Source organism: Copadichromis virginalis, linkage group LG23 (assembly GCF_057382275.1).
Source record: "Copadichromis virginalis isolate Kocher_CV1m ecotype Utaka linkage group LG23, C_Virginalis_male_GT1.1, whole genome shotgun sequence".
NCBI lineage: Eukaryota > Metazoa > Chordata > Actinopteri > Cichliformes > Cichlidae > Copadichromis > Copadichromis virginalis.
The window spans coordinates 12,648,517-12,664,025 of NC_140639.1; the positions used below are offsets into that span (position 1 = coordinate 12,648,517).

The window sequence follows — 15,509 nt, forward strand, 5'->3', positions numbered from 1 at the left end:
TCAGTAGCATTCAGCGAGTCCAAGTGGCTCCAACTTCAATTTTTCTCAATATCGAGGCAGTTGAAGCGACTATCAACAAAAACAAGCCACGATGTATTTCACCATCTGACGAGGTAGTAAACATATTACAGGGTTACCTAAGCAGCTGGAGTTGCCAGCGACAAATCAACAACCACAATGAGATGTCCAGCGACTATGTCGTTCCCCTCATGGTGGAACTGTTTTGCTTTAAAACTCTTATTTTATCATTTTTAGCCACAGCAGGCATTGGATAAAACCTAGCAATTAACTTGCTTTTAACTCGTGCATAGTGGCACATTTATCAGCTGAAAAGACAGAAATGTGGTAAACAGCAGACCAGAGTGACTACGATTGGGCCTCATTCATCGGTGGCTGGAAACGCTCAGCATAAATCCTGCTTTTGATTAATACAAAGCGACATTAACTCTTTATCAAGCAGACATAAAGCTAATTAATTTTTGACTTATTAACCTGAAAGGCAATATATTAAAGTGCTGCGCTCGCAGTATCTTCTGTATTGGGGGCAGTTGTTTACACTGCCCCCAAGTGGCCAGAAGATATGTGAAATCGTGTTTAATTCAAGAATTTGTTCCAACAGCCAATGAAAGCTGCAGATGGTAGATATTATATTTGGAGCCAACATCTGGAGAATTTATACCCTTGTGCCATCATCATAACTCATTTCATTTAAAACAATTAGATTTTAGGTATGAAGGCAGAATAACAAAATAGTGTAATTTTAATGTGGCTTGGACTCCATTTTTTCCAGTATAAATCTACAAAAATTCTGAAATCAAAGTTCTAAAAAAGGGAAACATGTTGGTGGTTTGAACGTAGGCTTTTTAACATCTTTTACTTAATAATCCATGTTGGGATGATGACTGACCAAAGTGTTAGAATTTACATCAGTCACACAGGCAAATAATTAAATGAGGATTCCGCTGTTGCAGTGAAACGTCTTTGAGCGAATTCACTGCACGCAGACTCTTTGTTCGCTGCTTTTTTCCCTGTTTTTCCTTACTTAGCGGATATTGTTGTAGGTGAAAATTAGCCTGGCAAACTATCATCACTGCCATCAACACCACTTTCAGCTCTTCTACTCTTAAACAGTACTGCCATTCCATTAGTGCCTGGATTTCAGCACTCTCAGCACGTAGACGCGCACACATTTGGTTAGCTTGTACCCTCCAACCCCTTCATCAGCTTCACTCTGCCCTCCCACCACCGCCCACCCCCACCCCCCCCCCACCCCCCAGGGCATGGCACCATACACGCACACAGCAGACCCTCGGCTCTTTGATGAGTTCAGACAGCCTGTGCAGCCCCTCTCACCAATCGCCCCCTCTACCCACTATCACACTGCTTCTCTACCCTTCCCCTCTCCCTCCCACTGTCCCTCCCTCTGGGCCCATGAGATGCTTCAGGGGACACAGTTGACTCAGAATATTCCATGGGCAACTTATCTGCACACAAACTTTCTTCTCTCCTGCTGAGGCAGAGCACACACATGCACCCCCTCAGTGCATATGCCACCGCATGCACATACAGACACACTAACTACTTGAAGAAAACTAAAATCAATTGAATTGGGTTGGATGAAATGCTTTCTGTCCGACTCTGTGATAAATACCTGGGCTTTAATCGCCTAAATGCACGCGATCATCTGTGGAAAATATAATTTACAAAGAAGGAGCAGTGCAAAATCATCTTCTCCTGTACTTACTTAGTTGTTAAAGTTAAATATTTTTTCCAATTTCTAAATGCTAGGATTAATTGTTGATGTTAGCCGGGTCTTGGGGGCTTATCCATTTCCCTCATTTTCATATCACAGCCATGGGACCCACTGTGAAATGTGCAAATTGACCATCCCCGAGTAATTGCAAGGCCATCTCTTGTGCTCTCTCCAGTAAAACTCCCACCTTCATTACCATTCATGAAATGCAGCCCTTTCCCAGAAAATGTGGAGAAATGCAAATGTTTAAGAGGTGGTGGAGGCAGTAGCGGTCTGCAGGGAGACCATTGTGGCCCGCACAGGTTGGCCATGACTCTTATTTACTGTGGCACAGACCCGTGTCGACTCATACAGGCACACACAAGAGTATACACACTCACGCACAGTGCGCAGTAAATGCTCTTTCTCACTCCCCTCCCCACCCCCCCCCCCTCATATATACATATAATACGACAAACAGCAGGATGATGCGAGGAAATTGAGTTCGGAGTGAACGTAACAAGGGCACGGGGGATACTTTGGCATTAGAGAGAATCAATTACCATTAAATCTAAAGGAGAAATTGCACATATATGGTTTCTTGACAGAAAGATTACACAGCATGAAAGATGTTAGTGAAGGTGAAATTCTCCTTTGTATTATGTATGCTATGTAATAGCATATAATCACTTTGCCAAAATAAAGAAAGTTGGTTTAGAAACGCTGAGGCAGGCCAACCTTGGAGATAAACTCATTCCAGCTTTTGATAAAGTAATGAGTGTGCAACAGACAGCAATGGATTATCAGCAAGGCGCTTATTTTCATATCTTCCTTACTAAATGAATCTAAATACTGGTAGGGTCTGTTAGGTAAGAAATAATGTGGAATAAAGAGGAATATTAGTTATCTTGCATGCAGGTGTGCAGCAGTTATGAGTACAGTTGCATCACTGGTGCTGACTAAATGCACGCGGCGTGCAGCCTTGCTTCGCCTGTAGCCACAAGGAGGGTGCTGAAACGATACGATGAATGTTTCTTTGCTGCAAGATAAACTACATATATTCCCCAAAGACCAAAAAGCTGCAGTGACAGAAAAAAAAGAGTTTATCTCTAAAGACACGCTATGCGTTTTCCTACTCTCCATATACACTAGCCAAGAGAAGAAGAGGTGGCACGGTATGGAATACAGACATTGGGAGAGCTCGTATATATAGTCATAACCAGCAAATACAGTAAATGGTAAATTCAAAGAGCTACCTCTCCACTATAGCAGTGGATAGGATTATAGAGTTGAGCTGACAGCCAGTAAATTGGATTTTAGTCAAACCAGGAGGAGGAGGGGCCTCTGAACACAAATTGGAGGGGGTACAACACTGACAACATATGCCAAAAATGAGAAATGTGCCATTTTCACGATCGACACAGACACCGGTGTGCTCTGACAGGAGACATCCTATTTGCAAAAGGTGATTTTATAAAACACAAGGCAAAGGAAAACGAGAGTGAGATTCCATGTTTCAGTCCAGCGTTAGTGATGAGTTATAATAGTTCTCCCGTGAAACGCTGAATGCGAGTGGTAAAACCAGCTTTTATTGCTTTTTGTATTTCCCCTTCACGACACAAACATCACATTGGCACACAGTTAGATGTGACAAAAGTCACTTTTCTTCTCTCATCATCTTAAGTGGCGTCTCTTTGTGAGGCTGGCCGTTTCAGCTTTCCCTGGTTCCTCTGTGTTTGAGTTAAAGTGAGAAGTTTCCTCCAGCACTTTGGCCGCCTTGCCTCCCTCAAAGATGCATTAGACAGAGCGTGAGATAGCTAAACTAGAGGAAAGCAAATGGTTTAACTTGGTGCTAATAGTGACAGTGTGTGGGTGGATCAGAAGGGAGAATGATGGCTATAAACTCACATTAGGAAACATCTCCCCCTGTTGGAGGGACTCGCATTCAAAAGGCACACATGAGAAATGATGGTTACAGATTACTGCATCATTTGGCTGTACTATAAACTGCCCCCGCACGTATGCACCAGCATGTGTGTGGCCTGATTTCACTGTGAGGACAGGCTTTGGACAGCTCCTGCATGCGTCTAGACACACACACATGCACGGTACAGCAAAGTGCATCAGAGATGAAAGAACCTATTATAATCTTTCTGTGAAAATACAGCCTTCGAGCATGGCGGTAACAAATGAGGCCCTTGAGTTTTATCCTTCAGTCTTTTAGTTATCCTCATTGACCCACTGTCTCTCTCGCTCACTTATTTTTTTTTTTTCCAACCTATTTCACCCCCTCTCTCTCCTCCCCTCTCGCTCCGTCACTGGCTGGTTGGGCTATAAGGGGTCACATGTGACAGTGCTGAGAGTCAGCGAGTCACAGAGCAGCGCTACAGAGATAATTGCCATGTGATAAAGAGGTGATTGCCTGCTAGCACCAGGGGAGAGTAATGCCATCAGGTTGCAATAAAAAAGCAGATGTCTGACACTAAATGAATGTTGCTGGAGCCTGGGCAACTTTCTTTGCTCCCTTTCATCTCGCACGTTTCTCTTTTGTCCCCGTTGTTTCTGTCCGCCTGTTCCTTTCCTCTTCCGAGAGGAAAAGAAAAATGGAAGAAAAGGTTGAGTCTGATGATGATGAAGACTCAGTTGTGCTCATTCTTTGCCAGAGACATTTGCTATCTGTTGGGTAGTGCATAAATAAAGGAAGAGGAATGGCTTTTGAATATAATGCCTTTGAAATTTTGCACAAAAGGAAGGGGGAAAGCGTAGACATATGAAATATAAAATGGAATGACTTTGAAAATTTCAGTCAACATAACCACTATGGTCTTTATTTTATTTATTATTAAAGACCAGAGTGTAATAACCACTGCTTTCCAACATAACTGCATGCTTCAGTTTCCAATTTGCTGGTATGAATTGATTTGCTGAAGCATCAATTAATTCGAGAGCTGCTATCCATGACAATCTGACGGCCGGCATGAAGGATTGCATTATCTAAAACATGCCTTGGGAGAGAAGATAGTATTCTGGGCATGCCAATATTTACTTCCACTGCGTTATTACAGCATCCGGACCTGCAGGTTGTACAAGGTCACAGGGCTGCCAATGGGTTCAAGCTTATTAGAGTCATCCCAAAGTCCCTGGTACCTCAAGACTAAATAAATAAATAAATAAACAATAGGTGGTGTTTCAGTAAGACTCTTCCTCCTGATGTCCAACCCTGTTCACGTCCTAATAGGAGGGCAATCACAAAATTGCCAAAGCAAGTGAGCCCTAGAACCTCTGGACCTATTTGTTTCTATGCCACTGCTTTTGTTTAGTTTCTTGTTCCATTTCAGGCTCTTTCAGCTATATCCTCTTAAAGCCTCAATTCATCTTATTTGGAAAGAAATTGATGATCCCCATTTGTCATGCTGATAAAATTATGCAAATGACAAAAGGCGTTAATAGATAGCAATGGCAAGGCATGTGGTTAATGGATGAGATGCCAGCACTGGGCATTCTACAGCAGGACAGCTGCTTTCAGGTTACCTGACAGGGGCACTAAGGGAAAATAATTGGCTTTTCCGTTGCAGAGTCCACATGCAAATACAAGCAGAGTGACATTCTATACCTTCGCTGTCTCACAATGTCATCATTAGCATTAGTCCCAGTGGCGGAGGAGTTTGATTTCTGCTCATACGAGTCTCAGGCCATGGCCATCGGTGGCTCTCCAAAGAGATACAAGCTATGCAGTATTAAACAGATGCAGAGGCGAGGGCAAGAAGCTGGTCCAGCTGCGTTTGTATTCCTATACCGCACAGTTCTGCATGTCTGATGGGAAGCTTCACAGCCTGCAAAAGATTGTTGAATCCCCAGATAAACCCACAGGTTCACAAACTGTACACATGAATGTACCAAGATGGATTTTCTTCTGATTTCAGTATTCAGCTTGGGGTTTGCACAGGAAGAGTTTAAGTTAAGCACAGAAGCTCAAATATTCTCTGTCATGCATGTTGTGTGAACAGGTGAGTATATGTGTGGGTGCACTTCAAGGCAGCGGTGCATGTGAGCATTTCCTGTGCACATGAATAAGCACTCTGCGTTTGATGGAAAATAGCTTCAGCGCTCACTTCTTACTTCATGCTAAGCAGAAATGCAGAGCGAATGAAAGACTATTGATTTGATCTCTTTGTGGGATCGGCCAGTGGGTGAAAATTGACTGCTATTAACCAACTGACTCTATATTACTAACATAGTCTGAAACCCGAGTTGCTCGCTAAGCTGACATTAAAACATTCGTTTGATGAGTCACAGTCTGAAAACAGAGTCAAACAACATTTTCGGCAATGAATAACTTTTCAGTGGCAAAGACTTTGGTCATTTACTGAAATCCCAATCCCAAATATATTCCGCCTTTCGTTTTGTTACTGGTTTCTGCCTGAATTAAAAAACAAGAGAAACTTAAAATATGGATAAATGTCAGGATACATCATCACAAATACATCACAGAAATTAGGAACGAGTCCGAGGAGCAGGGGGAGGGGACGTCTGTGGCATTTCTATAGCTACAGCAAACAGTATTGTGAAGTTTGACAATTGTAAGGGGGGGAAAAAAGCATTGCAACTCTGCAAACTTTGCCTGTTCCGTGAGTACAGAGATAATGTGCACATGTCAATGCCTTGATTTGTGTGAGCCCAACAGACAGCTATTAAATCGTTTCTGCAGCTGGTGACAGGCTTCCAGCTGGGAGGAGAGACAGATTCACTAAACATAGGTTGACAGGCTTCTTTTTTCTTCTCTTTCTTTTATTCCGCTCTACTTTCTCTGTACTTTTCATGCACTATCCATCCATCAACCTCAACATACATCCCTCCCCTCTGTTCTACCCGTGCTATGTTTCTCTCTTGCTCTCCTTCTCCCGTCATTTTTTGACTACTTTGAAACTTACTATATTTTTCATTACCATCTGTCCTCCCCTGACCTTCCTTACATCCCTTCTACCTGCTGCTCCCTCCTGTCTCACACGCCCCATCCGACCATCCTTTCCTCCACCCATCTCTCCGTGTCCCTCTTCTTTAGCTCATGCAGCAGCAGGCAGCCATCATGGCAGCAAGCCACGGAGGTTACCTCACGCCTAGTGTGGCTTTCCCCGCCACACAGATCCACCAGATGGGGGCGCTCAACATCAACAGCCTCCCGCCCACCCCCATGACCCCGGTGTCGGGTGAGTTTCATCAAACCCTGGGTGAGCAAACAGTTTCATTCCCTTTCCTCTTGCTTATGCTTGTTTCTTTGTACCAGACCAGTGAATGGAACATGCCTGTATGTGCATTTACATGATAGCCTTTATGTGCACAAGCCAAACGAAAGCGTGCCTCATTTCTGGTGATCCAACATGATTCCTCTGGAGGGAGAAAAAATGAATAAAAAAGTGGGATTTGCATGTTTATGTTGTTTGTGAATGCTAACAATATTTGGGGTTAGTGTAGTAGCAGCAGAAGAAGAAATATCAATAAGTAACTTTACAGATAAGCCGCTAATTTCCCCGTAGTATTTTGACCTTGTGCTTTAAAGCACTTGTGCATGATCTGCATGCACTTGGTTTGTTTTCCATAACAAACACCTCCTATGCAGATCCATTACAGAGGAAAGGGAAGGACTTTGAAACACCTACCTACTGCCTAACATTTGCTTATTCAGCAGTGTTTCATTTTTCTTGAGACAGAGAACTTCAAGATTCTCCACTCAACAAAAGCATGAGCCAAAATAAATAATACAGTAGCAAAGTCTTTGTTGTGCTCCCCTCATCTACTTTGCCAACACTGCAGTATTGAGTTTTTAAGGTGATGTCTTTGGTAACTTTAAACCAGTCAGTGTGAGCATCATCAGCACAACAAGGCCTAGTTTAGGGTTTTCTTTATAGGCATCATAAGAATCCCGTTTCTGCAGAAATTGCTGTGCTTTATCAAATTCCTGCTGAACTGCAGTTTACGTTGGGGAAAAAAAAAAAAGTTGGTATTTTTTTTTAATTTACAATTTTTCTGTCGTCCAGCTTAACACAACCAACAGTCAGTTGGATTAATAAGTGAGAAAATGAAATGTTAGGGACTCTTCTTAACCATTAAATTTACCCTTTAAAATCAATTTATATACATTTACAAAAAGTGAAAGAATGGAACATGGCAGTGGGCACACATGCCGTATGTGTAACGTATAATTTTCACCTTCAGCAAATATATCCAGAGAGGAGACCCATTTGTCAAAAATGCACAGTGATGTTTTCAGTGCAATGTGTGCACTTTTGGGGTGGCCGTAATCAATCCGAGACAGTGATTAAATGTGGAGCTAAGCGTTGCTGAGAAACTCATATTTTGATGCGTATACCTCTGACAGTGCTCGAATTCACATCTTTGTGTTCAGCATGCATACCTGTATTTGGCAACACAATAGTGGTGATGAAAGACAGTGCAACTGAAAGGCTAGGAACATCTCTCCCTGCCTCCCTGCCCTTCTATCTTCCCCTATCTCTGCGTGTGCGTGTGTGTCCGTGTATACATAGCTTTGTGGGGACCAAAAATCGGAAGTTTACGATGCTTGTGGGGACCAACAGCCCTTCCCATGAGTTTGAAGACATTTTTCAGACTCAAAATGTGGTTTTAGTGTCAGGGTTACAATTGGGTTACAGTTAGGTTTAGGCTGAGGGTAAGGATTAGGTTTTTGATGGTTAGGGTAAGCGGCTAGGGAATGCATTATGTCAATTAAATGTCCCCACAAAGATATGAAAACACATTGTGTGTGTGTGTCTGTGTGTGTGAGGGCTTTGTCCAGTCTCTTCTCTTCTGCACTGAAAATCAGTGTCTAACTCTAAAGGAAGTAATGCTGATTTTGCTTTTGTCTGTAATTCAGTGTTTATAGATAGTTATCAGTTCTTGGGAAAACAGTAGAGAGCAAGATATTTGTGGTCATGGGGCGTAAGGAGAATCACAAGTGTCTTTAAGCCCGTGATCCTGATGTGTATGAAGTGGTGCTATTTATGTATTTTGACCATGCCTCTATGCAAGCTTCCATTCACTGATTAACTTTTCTTATTGCATGTAATACATTTTTAATCCCTGAGAGAAATCATCAATTTCGTGAAGTTCCAAGGACTATCATTAATATAAAATATCTTATTTCCCCTTTCTTCATTGGTTATTATGAGTGTGGTTGCCAGCAGTTGCAGCAGTGGTAGACTAACGTGCTGCTTTGGTATACACAGCTATTTTCTCTCTCCCTTCTCACACTTGTGGCTATGACTTATTTAGAGTTCATTGAATACATAACATTACTGGCAAGGCTGTCTGTATAAGTAGGCCAAGAGACTCTGACACTACTGAGAGACTGTAGGATGTCTGCCACGAGTCAGTGGAATTATTCATTGTAATATCAGAATCTGTTTTTTGGGGTCTGGGAGCACAGCGCTTCTCTGCTTCAACAGAGGTTTAATTTATGCATTAAGACGTCTCTTCAGCTTAATTAAATTCTGACATTTGGCAGTTGTGTACAAAAGCATAAAAGGTAGAAAGGTTAATGTCCCCTTTCCTTGTGAAATGAGAGCTATTACCTATTGATAGCCATACTACTGCCTTTCTGAGTGACACATACTGCTCTGCATTAACATAAAGCTCCAATAATGGTTTTATAGATGAAAACCCTTCCCGATCTTGGGATAAAAGTGTGATGTGACACTAGTCTTTTATTTAAATGATCTCCATAACCTCTGCAACATACCAAACCTTGTTTGACAGCAGGCTTAAGTACAAAGAGGCTCCGAGGTTAAGGGTGTTACCCTGAAAACAATGAGACATCCATTTGATCAACAGATGCACAGCATTTAAGCTTGATGGTGCATAAGCCGTTTGCCAGATGGTTCAGCTGATTAGAGCATGTATCCTTACAATGATGCATGATGATGCTTTTTGAAAATAATGTTCACCAGGTGCCGCTCCCTGAGTGCTGCAGAAGAAATAAAAGTTAAACAAAAGAAGAGAGAGAGAGGAAAAGCTGGATTAAGAGGGGGGGGGGAGATAAAGAGGGTGAGGGAGGAGAGGAAGGAGAAATGGAGAGAGATGTGAATCCCGCTGGGTATATGTGGTGAGGAACACGCAGTGTCAAGAATGCTTTGTTAGGATGTGAGAAGTGTGTAATCAAAGTCGCTCTAATGTTCTGTTGCATGGTGCTGCTCTACACTGAAGATGTGCATGCACAAGTGCATATTACACAAAGTATAGTGCAGATGCTCCACAGCAAGAGACGAGCCCGTTACACTTAGAGCCAGCCCGAATGTGCCACAACATCCCTGCTGGATTCAAACATGGCTGCACCATGGATACGGAACACTTCGGTGGTGACAAAGCACCAGGAAACTAATGAGCTGTTTGACGTGATGATCTTTCTTAATGCCACCTGTCCTCTATGGCTTCCTTGCACTGGCAAGGACTAATTCTAACACAAACAATCAAAGGACAGGTAAGCGAAGATATTTATTTAGAACAAAGCGTCAACTATCCTTCACGTTTAGATCAAAACATCACATCCAAGGATAGCGACAGTCTGTTCAGAGCCAAAGGAAACAGCTGGAAAGATGACTACCTGTGTGTCCCAAGTGATGGTGTGACCTCGAGCTTTCAGTCCTTCTTAGTCTGAAATATGCTTTTACTCTAAGTGCTTTCTTTAAGGCTGTAGAGATGTCTTTCCAGTGCAGGCAAAGGTAAAAAAATTAAATTTTAAAAAGTGGCTTGTTTTTCATGACACTTTGTCTGACGGATGAGTTGCCATTGTTCCTTAAATGCAAATGTTTCTTCTCAGCTTTTAGATTAAACCGTGACTCTGGCATCAAAATAATTACATTTCTCAAAATTAGAAGTGAGAAAAAGGTAGCCCTTTTTCTGTTGCCTTCAAGTTTGTTCAGAGGCCACAGGCACTCTTCTTGCCTTGACCAGATTTGATCTCCGGTGCACGCAGGCAGTGGAGCTTCACAAGCTGCCCAGCTGGTCTGCTCAGGCATCTGAAAGCCAGGCACATTGCTTTGGTCAGTGTATTGAATGCATATGAGCTTCAGAAGTAGAGCAGGAAGCACTGGAGGCTTAGTAGTCTGGAAGGTTTTTGTTTTATTATCTAATATTTATTTAGTAATAAATGATTTGTCGAGTTTCACATAGTTTCATTTTAATATCAGCTGAAAAAATATGTTATAATATTTTTCGTATAAACTAAGGCAAATTAAGATTGTATATCACATGATTATACATTTAGAGGTTGGAATCCTTTTTCTGGCGGCTCACTTTGCTCATTGCAGTGTGCAGGGAAATAAATTGTGTGGTCTAGAAGTGTGTGTTTACGCTTGCCTGAAAGGCTTGGAGGTCTCTCTCTGTTATCTGTCCAGCTCTGTACTTGGGGAACTTGTTTCATATTTGAATTGCAGTTTGGAGGAAGATTCTGTACGAGAAGGTGCTGCTGAGCCTAGAGTGCAAATGAGTCTGGAAATAGATTAGCATTGCATATAACATATGGTCAGGGGATCCTTTCAGTAGTTGCATTTTTATTAATTTTATCAAGCATGCCAAAGTGAGGACTGTAAGTGAAGCACCCTCCAAGACACTATAGATATGCGATTTACAGACTGTGGCTCAAGCTGTGGCCACTGGTTTCTCCCCATGAGGAAGATGTTGATTAGGTGTTTAAACTTTTACGCTATGGGATTTGTTCCCAACAGATGCTAGACGCTGGCATCATTAAAGTGCAGTTCAATCTTTGCTGGAATCCTTTTCCTCAGGTGTATTGTGTGTTAGATCCCAGTCTGCTGTTGGATTTTTTTCAGTTTCTTGTTTGTTTAGCTCTCATTTGCCGTTTTTATTTTAAATATCACTTGTGCTGTTTCATATATTTTTACCTTCTGTACTCATGTTCCCACCCACCCATTGTGAATACCTGACCTGCCGTAGTTCATGCCAACCTTGTCCTTCCCTTTCATCTGTATGCTGCCTTTTTTCCTTATGTGAATAATGTTCCACGCATTTTTCTTTCTGCATAACTTCCGTTTCAAACTTTTCCTTGCATTATTTCCGTACTGCTGCCTCCAGTGTTTTTTCTATGTACTAAAAATCTACCATTTTTTTGGAGTTCCATGCTTTTGAGTCTTTCTTCTGTTGGAATTTCATCACGTATCATATGTACTCAGTATAACAAAACTAAAGTAGCCCCAGGATCTGTAAAGTGGAGCTAATGTTGAGGTTCCTTAAACTTGCCTTCCTTTCGATGACCAACAGTAAAGTTAGTATAAAATTTAATGCAGGAGCTGCTCTGCTTCTCGCTTGGTTTATAATGTCATTGCACATTTTCTTCTTGAATTTATGTTTTCAATCGCCATTCTTCAAGTCTTATTTAGTAAAGAAGGATGATTGTTTTTAGAATAAACAAAAATAGACAGTCAATGGTTACTCTCAGTCGGAATGTCCCCACATAGCAAAAATGGTATGGCCCCAATCTGGACCACACAATGTGCTTACACGTCCCCACATATCGCAAGGAATAACGGCCCTTTGGTGGCCCAGATCTGGTTTGCCAGAGGTGGCCCACAAATGGGCCAGTTGCAGAAACACTGCTGGCCCTGTGATGCCCCAGATGACAGCCTAATGTGTACCTTAATCAAACCATGTAATAACAACAAGTGGCGGAACATAATAGTGCAAAAGTAACATGGAAAATCTCCATTCAGACAATGAATGGAATGATTCTTATATAGCACTTTCCTACTCTTCAGGATTCCTCAAAGTGCCCTCTACAACATGCCACATTCACCCAATCACACACTTTCTCTAAACTGAGACTCTAGCAGAGACTGGGTTCGAACCACTAACCTTCCTATCAGTAGGTGGCCTGCTCTACCTCCTGAGCTACGGCCACCTACAAGGAAAGATGAGTAAACCGTCACTAGGTTTTCGATAAAGTTTACACTCACGAACCTGTCAAATCTGTATTTGAAACGTTGGCTATCACAGCAGTATAGTATTGCAACATGGCATTTGGGTCTGCTCACTAAAATAGGAAAATAGGAACATAAATAGTGCCATCATTGCCAGACCTGGCCCACATCTGGTTGACATACACCCTGCCAGGACACCAGTCAGTCAGAAGTGTCAGCTAGATGCTGGATCCGGGCCAGACCTGTTTTCTATGGGCCTGGGCCACATAAACAAAACCATAATCGAGCCAGATATGGCATGCCATCTCATAGACAGTGCCATCTACTTCAGGCCTGTCCCATATCTGGATGACATACGTCTTATCATGCCAGAAGTCAGCCAGCAGTGCCGGCTTGATACCAGATCCGGGCCAGACCTGCTTGCTATGTGAGTCTTTGATGGCCAACATGTTGAAGTTGTCACTTCATAATGGAAGTTCAGAAACCATAGTGGCTATGTCCACTGCAATTTTACTAGTATTTATTTTTTACCCTGGCTATTATTTGGTTATTTGTTTGGGCTCACTGCTACTTAAGCCAGAAAAGCTGTTGCGGCACGGCTGATCAGAGTTAAGTCATCAGCGTACACTTGCATTTTCAAAACAATTTATTAAATGATCTGTGGAGATGACAAGCAAGGGGGAGGATTTCACAAATAATTAGCGTACTGACTGAAAACTACTTATGTGCTTTGAAATATTCACTAGATGAAAAATTATATTAAACTCTGTAACAATAAAACACATTCATTTGTAAGTTAATTTGTTTTGTGTCACACTTGATTTGCTTTATAAATATTTATTCCTTATCCAAAGGGCAGTATTGAAAGTCAGAGTTCTTCTTAGGATCACAACTGGACTTTGAAAGCTACCCCCACCCTTACAGTGTTATTCACAGAAGACAGACATTTTCTCTTTGACTCTAAATGCGTCGCATTTCAAATCAGTTAGATGAAAGCATCTGTTTTGAGTACTTATTACTTGCTCTGGCAAAAGACAGTCCTTCTGCCGGTAATGACTGCACTCTCCAGTTTGGGTATAGCATTCCTTGTTGATTTCAATATATAATTAGCATAATAAATACTTCTGTTGCATGTGAAGCCTTTTTCTCCTTAGCAAGGAGCAAATCAACTGTTTTTCCCTCTAAGAAGAAGCTTTCAAGAAGATGAGAGTAATTTTGCTTCCACAACATAAATATATGTATTGGACAAACACATATGGATACTGTTTAGCGTTGCAGTGTTCCTTGGTGAAGTCATAAAGAACAGTAAATTTATAGTTCAGAGCAAAATGTATGGAATATGTAATCCTCTGTCCTACAGCTTTGTATTCACTCATGCCAGAGTGAAGAACAACATGTCATTACAGCCTGATAGTTGCAAAACATCCTGACAGCCACATGTATATCAGCGCTCTTGGGTGCGCATTGTAAACAAGCTATGAATGCAGTTTTTCACAATGCAAGAACTATGTGTCCACTGAGGGATAAAATGAAAATATCTAGTTCAGGAGACTTAGTAATACTTCCCTTTTTCACTCTTTACTGACTGTGGTGCGATAATATAGTGTTTATAAGACTTCTGTTTATTCCTTGCTGTGGCATTTCCAACATGATGAACAGACTGGACTCAGTGGCCCCAATCTGCGACTTCTCTCGTGTGTTCTCCTTCAGTACCGATGTCATATGTAATTGCTGACCTCGGAACTTATGAAATTGCACATAAGGGGTCCGTGCTACCACCGAGTACTTCTGCTGCTGCTACTCCTGCTATCACTGCACAACTGCTGCAAATACATAGGCGTGTGCTCCCACACTATGGCTAAGGCTTGGAAAATGAATTTGCCTGATGATGGAGAGGGTGCATTATCTGGTGGTACAGTAAAGTGCGTGTGGCCTGAGCAGACTGGCTGTCTCTAGCCCTCAGAATAGGAGCGGCGCTCTCCTGGGTCCTGGTAGGAGAATGGGCTGAAGCTGCAGTCTAATTCATCACAGCTCTGCAGGAAACAAGCAATCATGGGGAGGCTTCATAAAAAAAGAGATAAAAAAAAAAAAAAGTAAAAGAAAATCAGTGCAAAAGACACAACAGCTCTCGCTGGACTGGGGCAACTCCCCTGGTCACTGCATCTGCCTCCTCCACTGTCAGCTTCCTCGTGGTTTAAATGCTGAGACAGGGAGAGACGATGGAGAATAAAACAGAGTAGGAGAGGTGAGGATTGAAGACAAAGGGGTAATTATTGATAGAAAGCAATAAAAATAATCCAACATAGATGATAGGAGTCAGCAGTAGGAGGTTTCAGCTGGTAATGTAGTTTTGGGGTGATGTAATGCTTTTGAGTAAGACCCCAGCTCTGGTGATACTGCGTCTTTTTGTTTGCATTGCCACATATCTCAGTGTACAATTTGGGTGAGCTGGTTGTGATTGTGTACTCTATCTAATCTACTCATAAGAAGTCCCTTATCGAGGTCCCAGATTGTGGAAATATGGCACGCTGAAGGGTTTCTGTGACAACCTGGGCTTTCTGTCCAATCAGGGTGAGGGCTTTGAGATTGAGAGGTGGTCCTCGGGGGAGCTGTACTTCAATGAGCTTGGATGCTTTGCCACAGAGAAGCGCTTTTAGAGAGACCATCACAAAGTGAGATTCTGCTGAGAGTGGGCACTTTGACGTCCCCGCCATAATTGGAAGCACTTTCTAAAGGAGGGTCCTTTTTAAAATGCATTGAATGACAGAGAACACGGAGCATCCAATTTTGATTCCACTCATGAACCCTTCTGCAGCTGCCTTTCAGGCGTG

General features: G+C 42.2%; 1 protein-coding gene across 8 annotated transcripts in view; it reads left to right on the plus strand.

The window, feature by feature from the left end:
• The window catches only part of celf5a (cugbp, Elav-like family member 5a), a 193,211-nt gene that overhangs the window by 167,858 nt on the left and 9,844 nt on the right, over window positions 1–15,509 (plus strand). For 4 of the 8 annotated variants that reach the window (XM_085449579.1, XM_085449582.1, XM_085449580.1 and 1 more), the window contains exon 7: window positions 6,795–6,960. In XM_085449579.1, the coding sequence (XP_085305705.1) occupies window positions 6,795–6,960 (166 nt within the window). The remainder of the gene's footprint in view (window positions 1–6,794; window positions 6,961–15,509) is intronic. The other 4 variants (XM_085449584.1, XM_085449585.1, XM_085449586.1 and 1 more) reach the window with 2 other exon arrangements.